We start from the raw sequence: 22077 nt of genomic DNA, 5'->3' as shown, positions 1-22077 counted from the left end.
CTGTGTAGCTCCTACCAGGTGACCCTGGGCCAGATGCAGGAAGCAGCTGGCCTTGACCTGTACCCAAGCCCCTCCCAAGTCTCCAGAACCAACATACCCAGTGGCTTCAGACCACACTGGAAGCACTACCCAACCAGCTCCACCAATGATTCACCCAGAACGTGGACTCGGCTGGCACCAGAGCCCCCCTAAAGCAGATTCTGCTCCATGGGGTCAGCACTCCCACAACAGCTCATCCTTTATAGTCACGACCAGTCCTCACAGCGTCAGCCTGAGAGTCAATCCCACCCACTCATGTGCCAACAGTAATTAAGACTCAGCTACAAGAGGAGGGCACACATGACCCAGAAGCGCCCTGTTCAGGTGACCAGGGAGACAGCATCACTGGGCCCCACAGGATACTTACTACGTAAGGTCAGCAAGCCAAGACGGGGAGATGTACCTGGTCTAACAGGAACAAACGGAGCTAGCCGAAGTGAGGAGACAAACACGTCCCAAACGGGAGGACAGGGCAAAACTCTAGAACTAAACAAAATGAAGACAAGCCATCTACCAGACAGAGTTCAAAACATCGGTTACAAGGACAGCCAATGAACTTGGGGGAGGAACGATGAACTCAGTGAGAACTTCCACAAAGAGACAGCAACTACAAAAAAAAAACCATCCCGAAATGAGGAAAACAATATCAGAAATGAAGGATACATTAGATAGAATCAACAACAGATCTGATGAAGCAGAGGATCGGATGAGCAATTGAGAAGGCAATGTAGCAGGAAACACCCAACAGGAACAGCAAAAAAATTTTAAAATGACAGTTTAAGGGGCCTCTGGGACAACATCAAGCATACCAACATTTGCATCATAAGGGTACCGGAAGGAGAGAGAGAAAGGGATTGAGGACCTATTTGAAGAAATGATGACTGAAAACATCCCTAACCCGGCAAAAGAAACAGACACACAAGCCCAGGAAGCTCAGAGTCTCAAACAAGATGACCCCAAAAGGCCCACACCAAGACACGTCATCGTGAAAAAGTCAAAGGTTAAAGACAAAGCAAGAATCTTAAAAGGAGTAAGAGAAAAACAGTTAATTATCTGTAAGGTCACTCCCATAAAACTGTCGGCTGAGTTTTCAGCAGAAACTTGGCAGGCCAGAAGGGATTGGCAGGAAATATTCAAAGTGATGAAAAGCACGGACCTCTAACTGAGACTGCTCTACCCAGCAAGCTGTCACCTAGAGTCAAAGGAGTGATAAAGACCTTCCCAGATGAGAAACAACTGAAGGAGTTCATCACCACCCAACCACTGTTACAACTGTTAGAGGGACTTCGAGGAAAAACAAGACCAAAGATGTGAATAATATGACAGTAACTACATACCTATCAACAATTACTTTAACTATCAACGGACTAAATGCTCCAATCTAAAGATATAAGGTAGCTGAATGGATAAAAAAAAAACCCTATACTTATTCTGCCTCCAAGAGACCCACTTTAAATCAAAAGACAGCCTGAAGCAAAGGCACGGAAAGATATTTCATGCAAAGGGAAACAAACAAAAAGGTGGGGTAGCGACACTTATATCAGACAAAACAGATATTAAAACAAGGGCTATAACAAGACACAAAGACATTTCGTAATGATAAAGAAGTCAACCCAACAAGAGAACATAACTCTGAAACATCTACCTACCCAACGTAGGAACATCTAAACGTATAAAGCGAACACGGATGGACATAAAGGGAGAGCCCGACAGTAATGCAGTCAGAGTAGGGGACTTTAATACCTCATTAACATCCATGGACAGACCATCCAGACAGAAAAGCAACAAGGAAACAGTGGCCTTTAATGACACATTAGATCCGATGGACTTAATGGACATTTTTAGAGCATTTCACCCCAAAGCAGCATGTGCCATCTTTTCATGTGCACAGGCAATGTTTTCCAACACAGACCACGGTAGGCCACACGACATGTCTCAATGAATTTAACAAGACTGAAATCATACTGAGCTTCCTTTCTAATCACAATGCTGTGAAACTAGACATCAATTACCTGAAGAAAACTGAAAATCATACAAACACACGGGGGCTAAATAAAATGCTACTAAACAATAAATGAATTAACAAGGAAATTAAAAGACAGCTGAGACAAATGAAAATGAAAACACAACAACCCAAAATCTATGGGGACACAGCAGTACAAGCCTGCCTCAAAAACAAGAACCTCAAACAAGTCATCTTACACAATGTCCTCTATGCCCTAGAGGAACCAGAAAAAGAACAGTGCCCAAAGTGAGAAGAAAATACTAAAGATCGGAAATGAAACACACGAAAGAGTCCAAAAACCAACAGAAAAGATCAATGAAACCAAGAGCTCGTTCTTAGAAAAGGTAAACAAAATTAATAACCTAACTTAACCTTTAGCCAGACTCATCAAGAGAGAGAAAGCCCAAATAAATGGAAGTGATAACCAATACCATAGAAATACAAAGAATAATAAAATACTATGAATACTTATATGCCAACAAATTGGACAACTGGAAGGAACAGATAAATTCCTAGAGATACCAGTCTTCCAAGGCTGAATCAGGAACAAAAAATATGAACTGACTGATAACTACTAAAAATTCTGAATACAAAAATCCTCAATAAAATATTAGCAAACGGAATTCAGCAATGCATTAAAATGATAAACTATCATCAAGTGGGATTTATTCCTGGTGTGCAAGACTGGATCAACAGCCACAAATCAATTAACATGGTACAGCACATAAACGAAATGAAAGATGAAACTCCTACGATGTATCAAAATAGATGCAGAAAATGCATTTGACAAAATCCAACATTCAGTTATGATAAAAACTCTCAGCAAAGTGGGGACAGAGGGGACATACCTCAACACAATAAAGGCCGTACGTGACAAACCCACAGCTGACATCATACTCAATGGTGAAAAACTGAAAGCTTTTTTAAAGATCAGGAACAAGACAAGAATGTCGACTTTCACCAGTTTTAATCAACATAGTACTGGAAATCCTAGCCACAGAAATCCAACGAGAAAGTCAAGTAAAAGGCATCCAAATGGGAAAGGAAGATGTAAAACTCATTCTTTGCAAATGACATACTATATATAGAGAACCCTAAAGATTCCACCAAAAAACTATTAGAATTAATACATGAATTCAGTAAAGCAGCAGGTTACAAATTAATATTTAAGAGTTGGCTGCACTTTACACAACAATAAAAAACTATCAGAAAATGAAATAAAAAAAACAATCCCAGTTTCAGTTGCATCAAAAACGAATAAAATACCTAAGAATAAATTTAACCAAGGAGGTAAAGGACCTGGACTCGGAAAAACTATGAGACACTGAAGAAAGAAACTAAAGATACAAATAAACGGAAGCTACACCGTGCTCACCGACAGGAAGATTAACAGTCACACGTCCAAACCACCCAAAGCAATGCACATATTCAATGCAATCCCTATCGAAAGACCAACACCATTTCTGACAGAAACAGAATAATCCTAAAACTTATATGGAACCATGAAAGACCTGGAATAACCAACACGATCTTGAAAAACAAAGTTGGAGTATCACGCTACCTGATCTCAAACTACACTACGAGGCTATAGTAATTAAAACAGCATGGGACTGGCATAAAAACAGACACATGGGATAATGGAACAGAAGAGAGAGCCTAGAGATAAACCGTGTTTATATGGTCAATTAATCAATGACAAAGTAGGCGAGAATATACAATGGGATAAACACAGTCTCTTCGACAAATGGCATTGATAAAACTGGACAGATACATGTAAAAAAAAAAAAAAAAAGAAACTAGACCACTTTCTTATACCATGTACAAGAATAAAGTCAAAATTTAAGACCCCCAAACCATAGAACTCCTAGAAGAAAACAGGCAGCAAACTCTGCTATCGCTCTTAATAACGATTTTTTGGATGTCTCTTCTTGGGTCAGGGAAACAAAAGAAAAAATAAATAGGACTATATGAAACCAAAAAAGGTTTGACACAGCAAAGGAAATCATCAACAAAACAAAAATACAACCTAATGGGGAAAGAGATTACCAATAATACATTTCATAAGAGATCAATACCCAAAATACATAAGGAACTCATTCATGCAACTTACACCAAGAAAAACCAAGCAATCCAATTGAAAAGTGGGCTGATGACGTGAATGACATATGTCTCTAGAGAGGGAATGTGAAGAGAGGCCCGACATCAGCAATCGTCAGGGGAATGCAAGTTAAAACCACAATGAGATGCCCACTCACACCTGCCGGAAGGTCTGCCCTCAATAAGTCAGCAAACGAGTGCAGGCGAGGACGTTTGGCCCACTGCTGGTGGGACTGGGAACTGGTGCATCTGCTATGGAGAACGGGCTGGTGGCTCCTCAAAAAATTAAAGACAAAACTACCATATGACTCGGCAATTCCACTTCTGGATTTTTATCCACAGAAAACCGAAACACTAATCTGAAAAGCTATACACATCCCTATATTCATTGCAGTATTATTTACAATACCCAAGATACGGAAGCAACCTGAGCATCCCGACAGTTAAATGGATAAAGAGACAATACACACATACAACAGGATGTTCCTCAGCCAAAAAGGAATGAAATCCTGCCACCTGAGACAACACGGACAGACGCAGAGGGTATTATGTAAGTGAAATAAATCAGACAGAGAGAGAGAAATACTCTATGTTTCATTTAGATGTGTAATCTAAAAAACAAAAATAAACCAACAAAACAAACTCACGGATACAGAGAACATTCTGATGGCTGCCCGATGGCAGGCGGGGGGAGGGAAGGCTGGGAGCATAGGTGAAAAAGGAGAAGAGACCGTACAAACTGCCAGTTATAAAAACAGTCAGAGATGTAACGTACAGAAGGAACATAGCCAATGATGATGACTATGTATGGTGTCAGATGGGCACTAGGTTTAATGGGGTGATCACTTCCTAAGTTATACAAATGTCTAATCACTATGTTGTACACTTGAAGCTAATATAATACTGTATGTTGACTATAATTGAAAAGATAACACTTCCTTTTTTTTTTTTGACAAAGTACAGACAGGAAGTAAACAAGTAGTTTGTAAGTTGTAGGTAGAATTCACAAGGTATGTTAAACACCCGCAGTAGGTTTGTGACCCACAGGATGCTAAAGATGGACTGTATGAGGACAAAGAAGAGGGCTACGAACGAGCAGATATGGATGAAAAGACAGATTCCTAAGGTCATCGCGCCACCTCTGGGCTAACAGCTATGTCATCGAAAAATCAGCTACCCAGTACGAGCCCACTATGGCCCAGTGCATCCTCCACCCAAGAAACACGAACTCTCCAGCAGCTTAAAAACGAAAACACGATGGCCGCGTCTTCCCCCGCAGGGCACGGAGCTCCAGCGAGGGCTGCCACACCTCCCTCGCGGGCCAGGCGGTCGTTCTCTGACCTCAGCTCAGTGCCAGTTCTGAGGCCTGTGGTGACACCTCTAGTTCAGAGCTAGAGTGCTCTGTTCCTAAGCTCCCAGGCACACACAGCCATACGTGGGCTGACGGTTACTGCTGCATGACAGATGTAGACACAGTGCCCCGCTGGGGCACCGAGGCGCTAAAGCCAGCCCCCAGTGACCCGCGCCCCACAGCCAACCTGGGCTGACGTTCGTGACTCACTTCAACCAAGCGACTGTGACAAGTGGCATTGTCAGTTCTCAACCCATGCCTCAAGAAGGCTGCAGTCACGTCTGGCAGCCCTGAGCAGCCATGTAAGTCTCCTCCTCCTCTGCCAGAGAAACCACGTGGGGCTGTCACGAGGGGCACAGCAGCTGAGACGTCACGGAGAGGCCCGACTGCCCCGACGTCCCAGCCAAGCCCAGTCTTTCAGCCACGCCCTCCGAAGAGCTGTCTGGATGTGGCAGCCATGGCGGGGCCCCAGAATACCCTGGCGCCGCTGACATGAAGCAGCAGAGGCCCCGAGCTGGGGGCCAACCCAAAGGACTGTGACAATCCATAAAACGGGTGTTTTAGGCACTGGCTTGGGGTGGTTTGTTCCACAGCAGCAGATAACAAACGCCTACCTTTCTCGGGCCTAGGGCACAGCCCACGATGGCACGTGAAACTAAAGTCCCCTGAGGAGCAGGAAGAGTGCTCTCTGTCCCTCTAAAAGAGGAAACACATCTCCATGACAGACTGAGGGACCATCTTGCCACGAGCGATAGAGTCCAGGGTGGAGAAAGCACACATCGACAAAGCCCGCACGGCCTTTGCCACCCCAGGCCACGCCGTGAAGTCCTCAGAACGCACCCGGCTCGCCCGGGCTCCTCCCAGCGAGCCCCGCCTTCCCCGTCCCACAGCCTCGCTCAGCCTGTTCCTCGTCTGACGAGGATGAAAAGGTGCCGCGTCCCATCACCGTGAGTCTCGTCACGACCTGAGCATCGCTCTGCGATTCTCCCCTGCGCACGGGTAAGTCATTTTGTTCTGTTCACTGTCTCGTGTCAGCTTTATTTCCTAACCAGCCCACCGGGAGGGCTGAAGGGCGGAGTGGGGGACCCTCCCCGGCTCCCCAGCACCACCTGCCAGCCCCGAGGGCAGGGTGTGTCACACGCCTCTGGGTCCCCAGGACCCGAGCACAGAACCGGGCCTAACACCAGGCCTTACGACTCTCAAGTCAATCAATCTCATAGGAAAACAAATCATTTGAAAGATACCACGTGACTGACGAAATCTTTTCAAAACTCACGTCTGCCCAAAATGTGACCTTAAAATGAGACCACACAGGGTTAGAGTAGGCCCCGCTACGTCCAGTGACTGCTGTGCTCACAAAACGGCCTGTGACGACATGCAGAGACCGGGGACACCGCTAAGGCCAAGACACGCCGAGGGGGACGGACGCTGCCGGGAGGCGGGACGGGCGCCGCGCTCTAGAACCCAGAGTTAGGTCCCTCCCGTTCTAAGCCGCGCAGCTTGCGGTCACGCGTGACATCGGTCACAGGAAACCAACACAAACCTGGGGCCCGAGGGCGGAGCCTGGCAAGGCTCCCGCGTGGCTGGTGAAGAGGCTGAAAACCACGGATGCGGAGCCTCAGGCCCCCTTAGGGTTTACGGTCGGGGTCCTGGTCCCCGAGTGTGCTCGCCCCTCCCCCCCGCCCCGCAGAGTGAGCGCACGATCCTCGTCCCCTCTCAGGCAGCGAGTGGAATGGAAACGGGGGGCTGCCGCAGACCTGGGCCCCCCGGCTCTGATCCGAACCCCGCGCCCGCCCTGCCTCGGGCCCCAACCCTTGGCGCCCGTCTCTGACCTGCGGCAGGATGACCTTGCGCAGCTGCTCCGGGGTGAAGTGCTCCACGTAGGCCTCCAGGTGCGACAGCAGCACCACGCGCACGTGCTCCTCGTGGACCGTGAACAGTCGCAGCAGCACCGGAATCACGCGCGCCTGGAACAGGGCCGGCGACAGCAGGCCCCGGGGCGCTCCCGCTGCCCCAGGTCGGAGGTGGCGCAGGGGAGAAGCAGGAAGTCAGCGTGGAGCTCACGCGCGCCCCAAACCGCCGTGTGGACCCCCCTCCCCCGGGGCTGCGTTATCTTTAGTGCACTGTCCCTCCCAGAAGCCTTTGCAAAACACGCATCGTAGTTACTGCACTACCAGGAAAGCTCATCCTCTAGCAGCATCCTGCATCGAGAACTCTCTACCGCGTGTGTGTGACGGGAATGTCATGTGCTACGTTAGATCGACGCAGCGGCTGCAGCTCCGCCCGTGAGGCCGGCGGTGTTGAGTGCTGCGGCGGGGCTCGGCGCTGGACAGTCCCCTCCGCCCAGTGTCACAGCCGTGGTTATGGGAGTGGGGACATCTGAGGTACACGTGACACCCCTGCACACAGGCAGACTTTCTGACACTCCCGGTGGCTCGGAAGTGCACCCCACCCACGGTCGACAGAGCCGGGGCGGACGGGCCCCGACGGAAGTTCCTGGCTAAAGAGCGCGGCACCGAGGCGGAGGCAGGAAACTCTATGCTGTCAGCGTCACCGGGCACGCGGCTGCACTGGCCCGAGATTTCGTAAGAAACTCCAAAAGCAGGATTCTCTACCCGGCTCGAAAGAGTGAGCGTAATGCTGTACTCTCTAACCTGAGGTGTTAGCATCTGGAGTCTTAAAAAGTTAGAAGTTTCAAAGTAATAACTTTGTGAAACGAGGTTATTTCACATTCAGAAAAAAACGGGAGCTCCAAGGAGTAAAGTGATCTCGGTGCTTTTCAATCTTTCCACTGAAAAGACAAGATACACGGGGCTCTTGGGGACCAGGAGGCACAGGCTCCAAGGGCCACTGCACATGCCACGGTTCCCTGAAGACGCAGGTCTCCCCGTGAAACTCCAAGGGCTTTTCACGTTCTGGGCGTGCGTGGGAGCATGCGCGAGACCCCCGCGGCCCACAGGGAACCCGCACGTGCTCCACGTTTGTCCCGTGGGTCCTGGAACTCAGGGTTGGGTCAGTTATCCCATCGGAGGCCAGGAACTTCTCTGCTTTTAGACCCAACGTAACTATGCCATGTAGTGCTCCATGCTGCTCCAATATGGACTAGCGACCCCAAGCTCCTTAATTCCTTTAAAGTGGAAATTCACCTTTTTTGGGGCCAAGCAGATGAGGAAGAAAACTCTTAACAGCTACTGGCTCTGCAAACACCAGCTGATTAAGCAGAAGAGGCACCAACCTTGAAGCTATCAACTCCTCCGACAGGCAGCTGACTCTGTCCAGCAGAAACCTGAGGGAAAGGAGGAAGGCCCGGGAGACTGGTGGTGACAGGTCAGCTCGCTGGCACCCGTCAGACACTCGCGCCTGCCTGCCACCGCCACCTGAGCGACGCCTTTGAAATGAAGCTAGAAAGGTGATCAGGGCGGTCCCAGGTAGTTATGAAAATGCAGGTGGGAGGCCAGCTCGTCAGCACCCGCACGACCTCCAGTCCCAGGGGGAAACGTCCTCAGCAGAGGGTCCCTGACTAGCAGCACGAATGCCCTTTCCTTCTCCAACGTGAAAAGTGCAGGATATTAGATGACCCACTGTTTCCATAGTAAACACAATACAGGCTTCTGTTACTACGCTTATCAAGTTAAAACAAGGTACGTAAGAGCGCTTGGTTAAATGCACAGACAGCAGGTCGTAAGGTGACACCTTCGCGGATAACCCTGCGGCCACGCCCGTCCCTACTCACTCCTGCCTCCTTTCCGGGTCCCAGGGCGGTGGGGACGTCTTGTTGAAGGCCTCCCCACCCATCCAGGGCCTCAGCCCTCGGTCCCTTCCCTTCCAGGACAGGACAGTCCCCAGCACGCCTGCAGTGTCAACTGCTCCCTCCCACCGCTCCGCCCCTCAGCCTGTGAACACGTAGACACCTCTGCAGGGAGAGGCGGCCAGCCTCGACTCCGCAGCTACGACAGGACCTGTCTGTCGCCCACGCCACCGGCCCCTCGCGCTCACACACGCGCGCACTGAGCCAGGCCCACTGCCGAAGCAGCTCTTTCCAAGACCAGGCCAGCAGTGGGTCCCTGACTAAATGACCAGCCCTCCTGATAGTCGCTGGCGCTCTGGGGACACCAGCCTCCCGGGCTCTCCACACCTCCGAGCACTGCGCTCTGTCTCATCAGCCACCCCTCCCCACCACCCTGACACGGCTGGGCGCCCCAGCGTTCTGATTTGGGCCCACTGCCCTGGTCATGCTCCCCACTTTCTCTGGAGAACATCGTCAACTACAAGCTGATGACCCTAATTAACATTCGCCTCAGCCCTATCTGGCCAAATGCCCGTGGACATCTCCGTCAACGTCCCAGGGACACTTCTGACGACCACACTGACCGTGGAACTCACCGTTGCCCTGCATGTTGGGCCCTCGGCCCTCCAGCGCCCCCTAATCATCAGGTGACGATCACTAAGACCTCACCTCAACATCTTCCTCTCCATACCGCAGACGCCCACGTGTGGCCTCGCATGCACCGCCCTGGCCATGTGGGGCTGTCTGCCTGGCCCCAGCCCCGGACGAGGTGAGCCGGAGCCGCCCACCGCCGAGCGGCCCCTTTGGGGGAGAATGACCGTCTCGCAGCTGCTCTCGCTCCCCGGACGGCGTCGGCGCCAGAGTCCCGCCTTACGGGTCAGCACTCTTCAAGGCTGCACGACGGTGCCCACCCCACGCCTGTCCTGGCCTTGGCACCTGCCCTGCAGATGACCTGCTTGTCGCTCCACACGCAAGACACGCTGCACGCCACTCTGTTCGTTCACACCCCCCCCGCCCCTGCACGCTCCCTCTGCCCACGGACCCTCCGCCTGCATCTGACGCCCTCACTGGGCTGCCCAGCCCGCGGGCCGGCAGAGCGTGACATGGAGGAAGGTGCAGTAAACTGCACTGAGACCCCAAATGCCCGCCCGACCTCGAGGCCGCCTGGTGGTCACGTGGGCCTAATCCGTGTCACTGCAGTTTAGGGGGTAACGTCTGAACTTACTTAAAGAACTCAGTTTTCTCCTCTTCGCTCTTCAATGTTAAACTTTTCAAGAAATTCACAATTTCTAGAAAATCATTCCTAAATGCCAAACAAAAACATGCAGGACAGCAGATTAGAGGAGGCATGTCAAACACTGGGCTGTACGAGTCAACAAAGAAACATTCTCCTGTGCCACACAGAAGGCTCTGCTGTCACTAGGCAGCCTAGGAGGTGAGCACTAGGGAAGGAGCCCAGGGAATCTGCTATTTTAGGAGCATCAGGAAGATCTATGAAGACACATGCTTAACCACACACACGTGTGCACACATGCTAACAAACCGTGTGCTTTTTAAATAACCATCGAAACCATCCACGTTTTCTGTCATGACGGGATGTGGTTAAATGGAGTGTCCTGGGAGAAATGGTACTGTCATCGAACAACTGATTCTCAAGTCTCTTCCTGGGAAGTAAGAAGTGTCCAAGAGGGCTGGGGACGGAGGGACGTGTCTTGTTTCTCCAGCCAGGCGGGGAAGGTGGTCAGCTTCCTGTAGGGCCACCAGTCACAGAGGCGGCAGACTGGCCAGCTAATGTCCTACTGCCCGACCCCCAGCCGCACTCACACCTGTCCCGCTGGCCGGCCATGGGGAGAGGACGCGAAAGTGTCTTAGCTGCAGTCTAAGGAACGGCCCCCCACCGCTGTCACCCCCACCGGCTTCTCCCCACAACACTCGGATTTTGGGGGGGGCCCGGGGTGTTTCTGGCTCTCCTCTCCTGATAAAGTACAGTTCTTACTAACGAACTCCTGTCACACACAGTGATGAGAGGATTTATTTCCTGTAAAGGATGAGACTTTATATCAAGGTAAAAAAGTATTACTATAAATTATCCAAAAGAACGTGGAAATACCTTGGTTAAGACTCCTCCAAGGTAAATGTTTTCAACAGTTTCTTTAAAACAAATGATAAATAAATCCTTAATAACTACAAGGAACAACGCCCCTGCCTGTTTACTGCCACCCCCAGTCCTGTCCTGGGGGAACCACTCCCCCTCGAGACCGTTAGCTCAGTTTTTCTCAGGCCCTGACTGCAAACACGTAGTTTTAGTTACAAAATGACATAGGACAGGTTTTGCTAATAAAAGTCATGAATGTGGAATTAACCTGAGCAGAAGTTCTGCAGTCAGGGAGGTAAAAAAATGAAGGACACATAATTAAAACTAACCTTGAAGAGAGGTTCAAAAACATCTCTGAATCCAGCGACAGTATTAAGTTATATTCTGCCCCTCCCTCTAAATCGACTTCTTTGCTCTTCCAGCACGTCTTACTAAACAAAGAAAACAATCTTCTGCCTAAGAAAAATAAGCTCATTTCCCAAACCCAACAAAAGAAAATGTCAACAGTAACAAACTCTTATCAAGGGCACAGCGGTAGAGGGGAGAGGCCATGCTTAACTTTCTCAATGAACTGGGACCTGAACCGTGGGCCCCGCCCAGCTCCTTCTTCAGAAGCCTGAGTCCCGCTCCGTTTCTAAACCAGCCTTTATGACCATCAAGTATTTCTGAAACTTCCTCTTGGCGACAGGAACCTGAGAGGCAACCCAGGTCCTCCCTCTATTTCCCACGGGGACACGACTCAGCCTCTCCTGACAACTGAGGAAAGGGACCGCTCCAGTTGGTGCTGCGAGTGTGCCAGAGAGCAGGCCGGTGTGTCACGCGAGACGCCTCACCTGAAGAGGTCGTGGGACAGTAAGGTGCGGAGCGCGGGCCGACACTGGGGAACGGGGTTCCGCAGAGCTGCGCGCAAGGTCTGCTGGAAGCTGGCGAGGGCGGCCGCTGAAACTGAAACCCAGACCCAGTTAGTGTCCAGTGCCTTCCCCTCTCAGGCCGCTACGGCTGCAGACTGACGGGAGCAAAACCAACCTGTAAAAGCCCAAACAGACAGAGCCCTGGCTGTTGCCAAATAGCTCCGGCTTCCGCGGCCACACTCCCTGGCAGAGCGGGAGGGCGCCCGGCCACCCACCGCCCGCCTGAGCCCACGCATCCTGGCGTCGGCTCAACTGGCTCGGGCCCAGAGCAGGTTTTGCCTGCCCAGGTGTGCGGGCCCTGCCGGCCGGGGCCACTCATCCCTGGACAGGGCAAGTGAGCTGAGGATGGCATTTTGGTCCCCTAAGGATGATACACGGCCCACCACCAGGACCAGTGGGGAGGAAGGTGTTCTCCACCCACAGGGCCTCTGCTCCGCTTGCGTCCTCAAGTACCAAGGCTGGGACAGTCGTGAGCGGCCAGCGGAACAGGGCCGGGAGCTCCCGAGCCCACCCGAGCCTGAGAGGAGACACTGCGTCAGGGCCGCCCGAAGCCTCGCAGCACCAGGTGGGCCAGTGAGGGGCCTGCGGCCCACGCCCCAGGCCATAGTAGGGGGACACCTGAAGGCGGGGGCCGGAGGAGGGGCAGGCTGCCGCCGAGCTCGGGAGCTCAGAACGCGTGTGCTCAGCAGCCCGGCTTCCGGGGACAGAGGAAGGAAAAGGCAACGCGTAGGTCACATCAAGAAAAAAAACTCAAAAGGGCTTTGGAAGAACCAAGGAAATGTTAAGCTTGACTTAGAAACTAGTAACGAGGTTTGAATTTTACTCTACTCCGGTTATTACACGTAAATCAGCATTAGTTAACTTACTGGCTGGTTCAAATCAAGTCTTTAGATGATCAAAACCAACTCCAAATAACAAGGCGATGACACGAGATACTGACAGCCAGCGTTCGAGGGGCTTCCTACTGACAAGGCGGACTCAGGAGCCGCAAGGATCTCTCCCGCCATCAGAGCGGCCCGCCCAGGCCACTGGGGAAGGGACAGGCTCCCGCTCTCATCGAAGACATGGGCTTGGGACCTGCACGAAGGCGGCGTGGGTGGTCTCCCACTCAGCCTGCGGACGCGGTGCGTGACGCCAACTCACCCTGCCCGCTCAGGACAGTGAGCACACTCTCCACCAGCGTCCCGAACGAATAGGCGTCCCGCGCATGTCCGTGCGACTCCGGCAGGGCTGTGAATTCTGGAGACTAGAAGCAGGACAAGCCGTCAGAGCATCGCAGCTGCCCTGGGGAGCGCGTCCCGTCTCCGCGGAGCCCCCCACTCTGCACTCAGGGCGCTCCCGGCTGACAGTGCAGCAGCGGCTCATTTATAGGCTCCTAAGGTCTGTGCCTTTCAAAACTACGTGACGGCAACTGGAGAAAAAATGCGTCGGCGCCCAGCGCTGCCGGCAAACGCGCGTGCAGAAACGCACCAGGTGGCAGCCGGCTGCTCGGACACCACCGAGCCGGACCCTGAGATGCCCGATGGCACCTTCTGTTCCTTTCTCTCAAAACGCTAGGCAGACCCTGAACTGACTGAAAACGGCAGTCTACGCGCACAGGACTAACGTGGACGAACCTGACTCATTTCAAGTCTTAGGTCTACAGCTAAGTGGACGTGGACAGTTAGTCGTATTTCCTAAAAAGCACGCTGACTGTGTCTTTGGGGACCGGTGGCAGTTTACAGCGAGTATGAGGACAAGCTGAGCGGGAGCGACTGCTTCCCACTCAATCGGTGAACCCGGCTCTTCCTCGCCAGCACCGCCAACCACCGCCCCGAGCGACCTCGGGGTCTCGCTGGCCGCGGGGAGCAGGGGAGGCGGGTGCTGCCACCCAGCTCTCCTGCCTTCCAGCGAAGTACAGGGTCACCGGGAAACAAGCAGGAGGCACCGACCTGTCCCCACCGAGGTCCCGCTACCTCTAGACAGTATCCCAGGTGTCTGTACACCAGTGTCAGCTGGGTGCCCGGAAAAGGCTCCCTGCTGTGGCGGTGAGGCCCGGTGGAGGCCCTCAAGGCCGAGGGGTGAGGCCTCTGCAGTGAGGGGGCAGGCGGAGGCTCCGGTCAGGCCTACGAAGCGGCCTCCGCTGTGGGGACGCGTGTCACCTCACCATCTCCTCGGGAGGGATGCAGGCCGGGTCTCGTGCTGACTGCAGACTCCTCAGGAACTAGACGGAGACATTAGGGAAAAGAAGCCGCATGTGTCTGGTGACCAATCTCTCACACCGAGTTACCGACGCGACGAACAACGGGAACAGCGGCTACGAAACCCTCAAACCACTGCCACATGTTAAAGGTGCCAATTTAAAATCCCTCCCCACAGAAAAACGTGAGTGCAGTGCCTGGCACGGCACAAGGCCCAGTGGAAAACGAACGAAAGTTTGCTCTCCCTTGTCCCTGCAGCTGGTTTAGCGGACGCCCTCTGCTCTGAGAGGTGCCCCAGAGGAACTTCCTGGTGTGGGAACTGAGGACTCTCGCTCCCCGCACAGATGTCAACAGGGGGAAGCTGTCCCCACATGGAACAGCCTGTCGACCTCCTCCCTGAATCGAGCCCACCTAAGGCTTGCTGCCACAGGAGATACGGGTGTTCAGAGCCTCATCAGCTACCGAGACAAAACCAGCATCCACAGAACAAGCGCCTTCTTTCACTGACTCGAAAATCATTTGTCAAGAACTGTATGTCCCGACCACCACCAAGGGCCCCAGGAACAGGAGACGAGTGCAGTCAGTCAGTTCCCGGGCCCCCAGCGGGCGCTCGTGGACCCCGCTGTCCTAGGTGGAGCCGTAATGGTAAGTGTAAGATGCTGTCACACCCGGCAAGGCAGACAGACACGTAAGTGACTCCAACATTCAACACTCCGTGGTGTCATCACGTACAGGACACCACACAAGCAGAGTAATTAAAAATGAGAGCAAGCCATGTTCTGTCTTGGGTTCCTCAGCTAAAAATGAGGAGCAAAGAATGGATGCCCTCCAGTGCCCATCAAGAACAAAATCCCGCATCTCCACGAATGTGAGCACTGACAAAAAGTCCCCTGACGCTGAAGGAAAGCCCCCGGTGAGAGCCGGTGCCAGAGCCTGCGGGGGCCCGGGCACAAGGCAGGCCGTGGTCAGCTCACCTCCGCTGTGGCCTGGGGGGCTGTGCACACTGTCTCCATGCCCCCGAGCTTCCAGTGCCCGTCTTCGCTCACAAACACAGACGACAAGCAGACGTTGTTGTGTGTCAGGTGGCCCTGGAGGACGAAAAGGAAAGTGACTGCCACTGTAACTCTTGAAGCAGGAGTTTTACAAAATGAAATACTAACCACCAAAAAGAAGACAGGGCTCGGTAAATGGAACCCAGCTTGACAGAATGACAAGCTGAGTGAGCCTGCTCGAGCACCATGAAGTCAGAAAAAGGGGAAAACACAGTGGAGAGGCTTCCATGACCTCCCCCGGCCCGTGAGGCAGCCTGAGAGACACTGAGGCGCTGCACAGACATGGCACACCCCGCTCCCATGGGACTCAGGAGACGCACGTGTCCCCAAACGTGGTCTCACAGACCGTTACGACCTTCGTGTTTGCTGCCAGTGCCTTTAAAGATGACATTTTTCTTTGCTCTCCTAAGTTACTGGATTAATTTTCTCCTCTAAATTCTTTCTCACCAAATTCTACCCTTAACCCAAATCCACTTCACCTGAAATCTTGTAAGTAGGCAGTAAAAAATTCTGCCTGAAGAGGAAAATGGAATAAAGACCACCAGAAATACGCCACGGACCACGGGAAAGCCAAGTTTAAAACTATAAAAATAGTAAAAGCCAACGAGAAGGAAAAAGAAAGAATGAGAGTACGACTGAAATACGTCCTCGTCCCAAACGATGAAACCTTCTAGTAAACGAGTACGTTCTAAATACTCTAACCAGAAAAAATAAATGAAAAAATACTCTACCCAGGATATTTTTACACAAAAGAGCCCAGTACATATACGTATTAAAGGAACGCTTAAAATAGTATGGATGGCTTGTTTCCGCCTCAGAAAAAATGAAGGCGACTCAGCGCACAGGTATTTGCTGTCCCCGCACTAACACCTGGGGACTGACGCGCCGTCAGGTGGCTGCCTCTGGGGAGGTCTAGACGCGGGCCTTGCCCCGTGTGCCCGTCACACTTGTCACCATGTGCCTGCACCTTCCCAATCGAGAAAATACTCCACCTCAGTGAAGCAAGAATGACTCTCGTGAACCCGAGGCTGCTTTTAAGAGAAGACAAATCCAGAGTGATATTCGGAAAGTCTGTCTCCCATCAAGAGAAAACTTTTAAAAAACGTCCATCGAGGTGGGTCAAACGCAAGTGTTTCTAACCCGCACCTGGTGTTGTTTAGTCTCGGGGAGCTGCCCGAGGCCTCGACACTGCAGGATGCAAACCCCATAGCGCAACGGCAGCGCTCCGGTCACGGTCGGGAAGCAGACCGGAGTGGACCGGAACCACGCTGCCTGCGGAGCCGCACACTCTGCAGTGCTGAGGGCTGACGCTCACCGGCACAACCCGCTTAAATGGGGAGAAATGCGTAAAACTCCGCCTCTGAGAAATAACTTCTTCAAAACTGAAAATGGGACAGAGCTGAAGACACAGGAGCTCTGGTCCGCGGCGTGGACGCGAAACCTGTGTCTCGATGAGACCAGCTCCAGCTATTTTCAGGTAAAGCCTGACGCGCAGGTGCAGGGAGACGCGTTAACTGAAACGAAGTCCGTGACGGACCGCCCAGGGTGGAGAGCTCGCTGCCCAAGGCCACAGGCCGCGTCTCTGCAGCACCTCTGTGCCTTCCAATGTGTCCCCGTCCCCCGGGAAGCGCTCCTGTGGGAACGGGAACTCGTGACTTCTGTACGAACCACGATTACAGCACCGCCACACAGGCAAGGCCCCGGGCTCCATCGAAGCCCGCGAGGTGGCCGTGCCCAGGCTACGTACTCTGTCGTGAAGGAACACGAGGGCCAGCAGTATGTCGTAGATCCCGGCGCAGACCTCTGCAGAGGACAGCGTGGCCAGCGCCACTGCCAAAGGCTGCACGCGCTCAGTGATGAGGTGAATGCCATCGGCTTGCACAGTACAAGACAAAAACCTCAGCAGGCAAGGGTGACGAAGGGTCTTCAAGTGCTTTAAAAACACAAACAGAAGAATTTTGAAGTTAATGACTCACAACCACATTATCGTTACATACATGTTGCAGTAAAAGTCGGAAAACGGAGAACTGTATTCAAGGTCCTTTCCCACTCCCTACCTTCTCGGCCGTCCCCGGATTGCAAAAGAGGCAAAGGAGAAGCTACTCCTTGTGACCTTACGACATTTAAATAACTGCTACCTGGGAACTCTGAAAGGTAAACGCGCAGCAGACCACGGAGGGCTGTCAAAATCTGGGGAGGAGACACCCTCAGAGGGGCGTCTCCTGGTTTAGGGATGTCCCTTGCCACAGCGTGCGCAGAGGGTGCAGGGTGGTGCCGCGAAGGTGGCCAGACCCTTGCAGAAGCCCTGCCATCGTTCTGGCCACAAGAGTCGCAGGGAGGAGGGAAGGCAGGCCGGGCGAGGGGAGCGCTGGAGGAGACGCCCTGGCGCCTGCACCCCACGCAGGGCTCGGGTGACGCTGCACCAGCACGCGCAGGGCAGACCCCGACCAGCAGCGTGACCTGGCGAGAAAGGACCGAGGCTCGCGTGGCCTCCACTGTGGGGCAGGGGGCAGTTACAGGACCTGAGTGTCGATGCCGGTCCTTACGGCCCCCCCGTTGGGCCTTTATTCACATTTTTCATAGTAAAAAGTATTAAGCGTCACCTGTCACACACCTTGGCGGCTTTGTTGACCTTGTCTTCGTTTTCTCTCTTATACACAAACACGGAGGCGCATCTGCCATCCTGCAGGACAGCGGGGTACACGGCCAGGCCCGAGGGCAAGGTGACCGGGGGCCCCTCCAAGGCACAGCTCCGCACGGCGCTGCTCTCTGCTCCCATCCTGGAGGCTGCGCACAGCCCCTCCCGCGCCTCGCAGACCTGAGGAAACAGACTTCGGTTCAAACTCCAGCCTCCACCTGCAGCGTGAGCCCAGAATCCAGACGCAGCTGCTCCAATCTGCCGGTTTCCACGAGCCCCGTGAACTGGGCCACGTGACAACAAAAAGGGTAAATGCTCAGCATGTGACCAGCAACGCCTGTCAGTGAGCACCTAACAGCTCTAGAGAAAATGCATGTACCTGCTAATAACTGCTGCCACTGCCTCCCCCTCCTGATCCCATGACACACACCTGGCCACCCACCTGGTGGAGAACAGGCCGCACCTGGCGGAGAACAGGCCCTCTGTCCAACAGCACAGGGTCGCCCTCGCTCCCCGACCCACGCGCAGGCCGGCCTCCCCGGGAAGGTGCTGCCGAACTCAAGTATTCAAAGGTGGTAAAACTATCTACATCTAAAATAACTTAATTATAAAGGAAAACAGTACAAGCCAGAGACGATATCTAAAGACGACGAAAAACCTGTTAACCAATGGGACCTCCTATAAGCGAGGGAAAACCCTGGAACCCAGGAGATGGGACGGAAACAGACAAGTCACCGAATACGAATGACGACAAACAAGAACAAGTGCAGCCTTGCTGCTCTTCAAAGTTAGGCTAAGTAGCAAGGGGAGAGTACAAAAAAGCATCATCTCAAACGCTTAGAAAACCCCACATAGATGAGATTCTAGAAAGTGCAAAGTACTCTTAATGACAGAAAACAGATCAGGGACTGCCGGCGGGGGTGGGGCGGGGGGAGTGAAAGGGATGGCATGGGGTACAAGGAAACTTTGGGGGGGTGGTGCACACACTCATTGTCTTATAAGATTATGGTGATGCGCAATTACAAATGCCAAACTTTTAAAATCGTTCAGTCCACTGTATGTCAATTATACTTCAGTAAAGTTTTAAAAAGAAGTCGACATTACATACCTACATCTACACACACACTTGGGAAAGTGGGTATAAGATCATGGGTTACTCACAGGCATACGTGTGCCTGCCCCCCCAAACCTTTCTTTACCATGGGGTCACCACTGGCAGTATCCCGCAGTCCGGCAGTGGCGACACAGCGGCAGAGGGCACAGGACCGACCACGAGGGGCTGCCTCCGGGGGGGGCCGCCCCGCCACCCAGGACCGCAGGCCCGGCTGCCAGACACGCCGCGGTCAGAAGGGGCAAGGAGCCTGGATATCCATGTGGAAACGAAACTATTTTTCAACGCTGGCTCAAATTTTTTAAACCCTCTTTAGACCAAACAACTTATGTCTGAAAAATGTGTGGCAGTCAGATTTCAATTATGGCTTTACCATCTAAAAAAACAAAAAGAAGTCTGACTCTGCCGACACGGCAAGCGGCCAGTTCTAAGAAACACTTTACGCAGACCTTTCAAAACTTCAGTTTAAAATCCAGACCCTTTGATAGAGACGCCCCCACCAATCACTATGCACAGAGCCTCTGCTCGGACTTGTTTCTCCGCTTGAAGTTCCGCACAACGCTGTCATCACAGCACATGACACTGGTCAAGACACGCGCCGAAAACAGAGCATTTCAAGCGCCCGCAGACCCGCATGCCACGTACGGCGGCCAACGCCAGGTAAAAATGAAGGTTTTCAAAATCCAAGACCAATTCTGAGGATTAGAAGTCGGCTTTGCAACAAATCCATTGAGTCCCTACCTACCTAGCAATGTATCTTTCTTAAACTAGAAAAATAAAAAACAAAAACAGTATCAAACATACTGTTTGCCAAGTGTTTCAACTACATATAACATTCCCCCGGGACTACAAATAAAGCGAGTGTTCACGCCGGACCTAGGGCAGCGGTGGGGTGGGGTGGGGTGGGGGGGCAGCTGTTAATCTCACCGTACAGAGTGGGGTGCCCGCCGCCTATGGCAACGCCCCACCCCACTGAGTCAGGGGGCATGGCTAGTGCCTGGATCTTGCTCCCCTCTTCTCCCGCGTGGCTGATGGGTCAGGTGCCATCACTAGGACCCGAGACCTGGATGAAGAGCCAACCAGGACTCTGAAGGAACAAGAGACCATGCTGCCCGCTAGCGGCACAGCTGAAGGCAGCAGGGTGCCCTGAGGGAGTCAGGCCGCGGCCACAGCCAAGGGGAGGCAGAAAACTGGCCGCAGCGGGCAAAGGGAGAGTGGCTTGGTCAGACCGGCCGGGGTGCACTGCTACCCTCCAGCTCCAGGTGGCCCAGCTTGAGATCCGCCCCCTCACTGACACCCTACAACCACGGGGAACACCAGAGGGAGCCTGAGTGCGGCTGTGTTCTCGGAAACCAACTCCATTCCAAAAGCGGAAAACTGCTTCTACCTCCTATCTGAAACACTGGTCCAACTAGAGGAAAGAGTTCCAGAAGTGTCGCTCTGCAAAGTGTCACTGAAGCAGCCTGGCTCTGCCGGACACGAGATACAGCTTTCCATGAAAGCCAACCCGAGGAGCTGCCAGAAAATGAAAATCCTCTTGGCAGAAAATCACGCTGCTTATTTACTCTTAATACGAACCTGTGAGAGAGAGAAGACGGTCACCAGGATTGTGGGGCGGTGCTCTGGCCGAGGTGCGCAGAGGGACGGCCCTGGCCATTTCTAAACAGCAGGAGGCTTACGGCATCTAATAACCTTCGACTTAGTATTACGAATTTCACTGCCAGAGAATTAACAGTTCAGGGTTGGGAAAGCTTTAGCCAAAGGTTAAAACTGGTCATTTTTCTTAGCAGTGTATATTTTGGATCTAAGGAAGACCACTTAAAAATTAACAAGGAACCGCTCCCTTTCTTGAGAGAACTTGAGAGTAAGGATCCTTTTTTAGTGTTTTGAGCACGATTAACGCTGACGGACGTCTCCTGACACCATCAGTGCAATGCTTACCGAGCAGGACCGTAATATTTGGGGTCCAGTGTCGACTTCAGTAGGGGGAAATAAAAAGATGTGCTGTTGACTGCAATTCGAGAATGACATAAAAGCAGTTAATTCTTAATTTTTTACATGACTATCTTAAGAGGCACAAAAACTGTTGATACAAAAATGACAACTCAGCTAAAATGGACTTAGGGAAATGTAAGACCATAAAGAGTAACACCTGGACTTCCAAAACACTCTGTCTCGTTTTGAGGAGTAAAAGGGAAAACACAAAATCTTTTGGCTTTGAAACAAGTCACAAGGCGGCAGAAAAGGGCACCCAGCGCTGTGCTGCTGGTGGCCATCTCCACTCTGCGAGAAAACGCTGAGCGGGCAGCGTCTGACCCGAGAGTGCATCACGGCCTCAAATGTGTTCGCTGCCCTCCTCCACTCCCTGGCTTTCCTGGGCAGCACCACAAGTTTCGGGGCCACCTGTGGATTAGGGCCGCCCTCAACCAGGCCCCTGGGCCACCCCGGCACGCGACTACGACATCCGGGTCCTCAGGGGCCCATCTCTCCCTCTGCTCGTCTCACGACGAACCGCGGCGACCTCTGCGAGTTCCGAAGACAATGGCCCGCGCTGCGCGTTCTAAGGTCCCCCAGTGTGGGCCGACCCTGGTTCTCCGGCGACGACATGACGACGGGCCCTCGGCCCGCTCTGCTGCAGGTGTTCCCTGTGCTGAAGTCAAGCCGGCGGCGCCGGCTGACCAGCAACACGTGACGAAGCCTTTGGACCAAAAGGACCAGCCTGGTCTCTGCGGAGACGGGACGCTGTGGGGCACGAGGGCGGCGTCCCAGGGCGGCGACCCCCGGCCCCCCGGCTGGGGCGGGGCCGCCGGC

At 52.8% G+C, this 22077-nt stretch overlaps 1 protein-coding gene across 5 annotated transcripts in view; it reads right to left on the bottom strand.

Moving 5' to 3' along the window:
* SCYL3 (SCY1 like pseudokinase 3) overlaps nucleotides 1-22039 on the bottom strand; it is a 28263-nt gene extending 6224 nt beyond the window's left edge. For 2 of the 5 annotated variants that reach the window (XR_003045103.1, XM_025043978.1), the window contains exons 1-10: nucleotides 18132-18335; nucleotides 17265-17450; nucleotides 15440-15553; nucleotides 14432-14488; nucleotides 13429-13531; nucleotides 12208-12319; nucleotides 11704-11805; nucleotides 10505-10582; nucleotides 8639-8778; nucleotides 7325-7500 (exon numbers count right to left, since the gene is read on the bottom strand). Coding sequence is in view for 4 of the 5 variants with exons in the window: in XM_025043978.1 (XP_024899746.1) it covers nucleotides 7325-7500; nucleotides 8639-8778; nucleotides 10505-10582; nucleotides 11704-11805; nucleotides 12208-12319; nucleotides 13429-13531; nucleotides 14432-14488; nucleotides 15440-15553; nucleotides 17265-17450; nucleotides 18132-18296 (1233 nt within the window). In the remaining variant the exon portion in view is untranslated. Of the gene's footprint in view, nucleotides 1-7324; nucleotides 7501-8638; nucleotides 8779-10504; nucleotides 10583-11703; nucleotides 11806-12207; nucleotides 12320-13428; nucleotides 13532-14431; nucleotides 14489-15439; nucleotides 15554-17264; nucleotides 17451-18131; nucleotides 18336-20653 lie in introns of those variants that run through there. The other 3 variants (XM_025043980.1, XM_025043979.1, XM_006907816.2) reach the window with 3 other exon arrangements.
* Nucleotides 22040-22077: the final 38 nt, after the last annotated feature.

This window comes from Pteropus alecto, unplaced genomic scaffold, assembly GCF_000325575.1.
Source record: "Pteropus alecto unplaced genomic scaffold, ASM32557v1 scaffold101, whole genome shotgun sequence".
Taxonomy (NCBI): Eukaryota; Metazoa; Chordata; class Mammalia; order Chiroptera; family Pteropodidae; genus Pteropus; species Pteropus alecto.
This window is presented reverse-complemented; position numbering and strand designations above follow the sequence as displayed.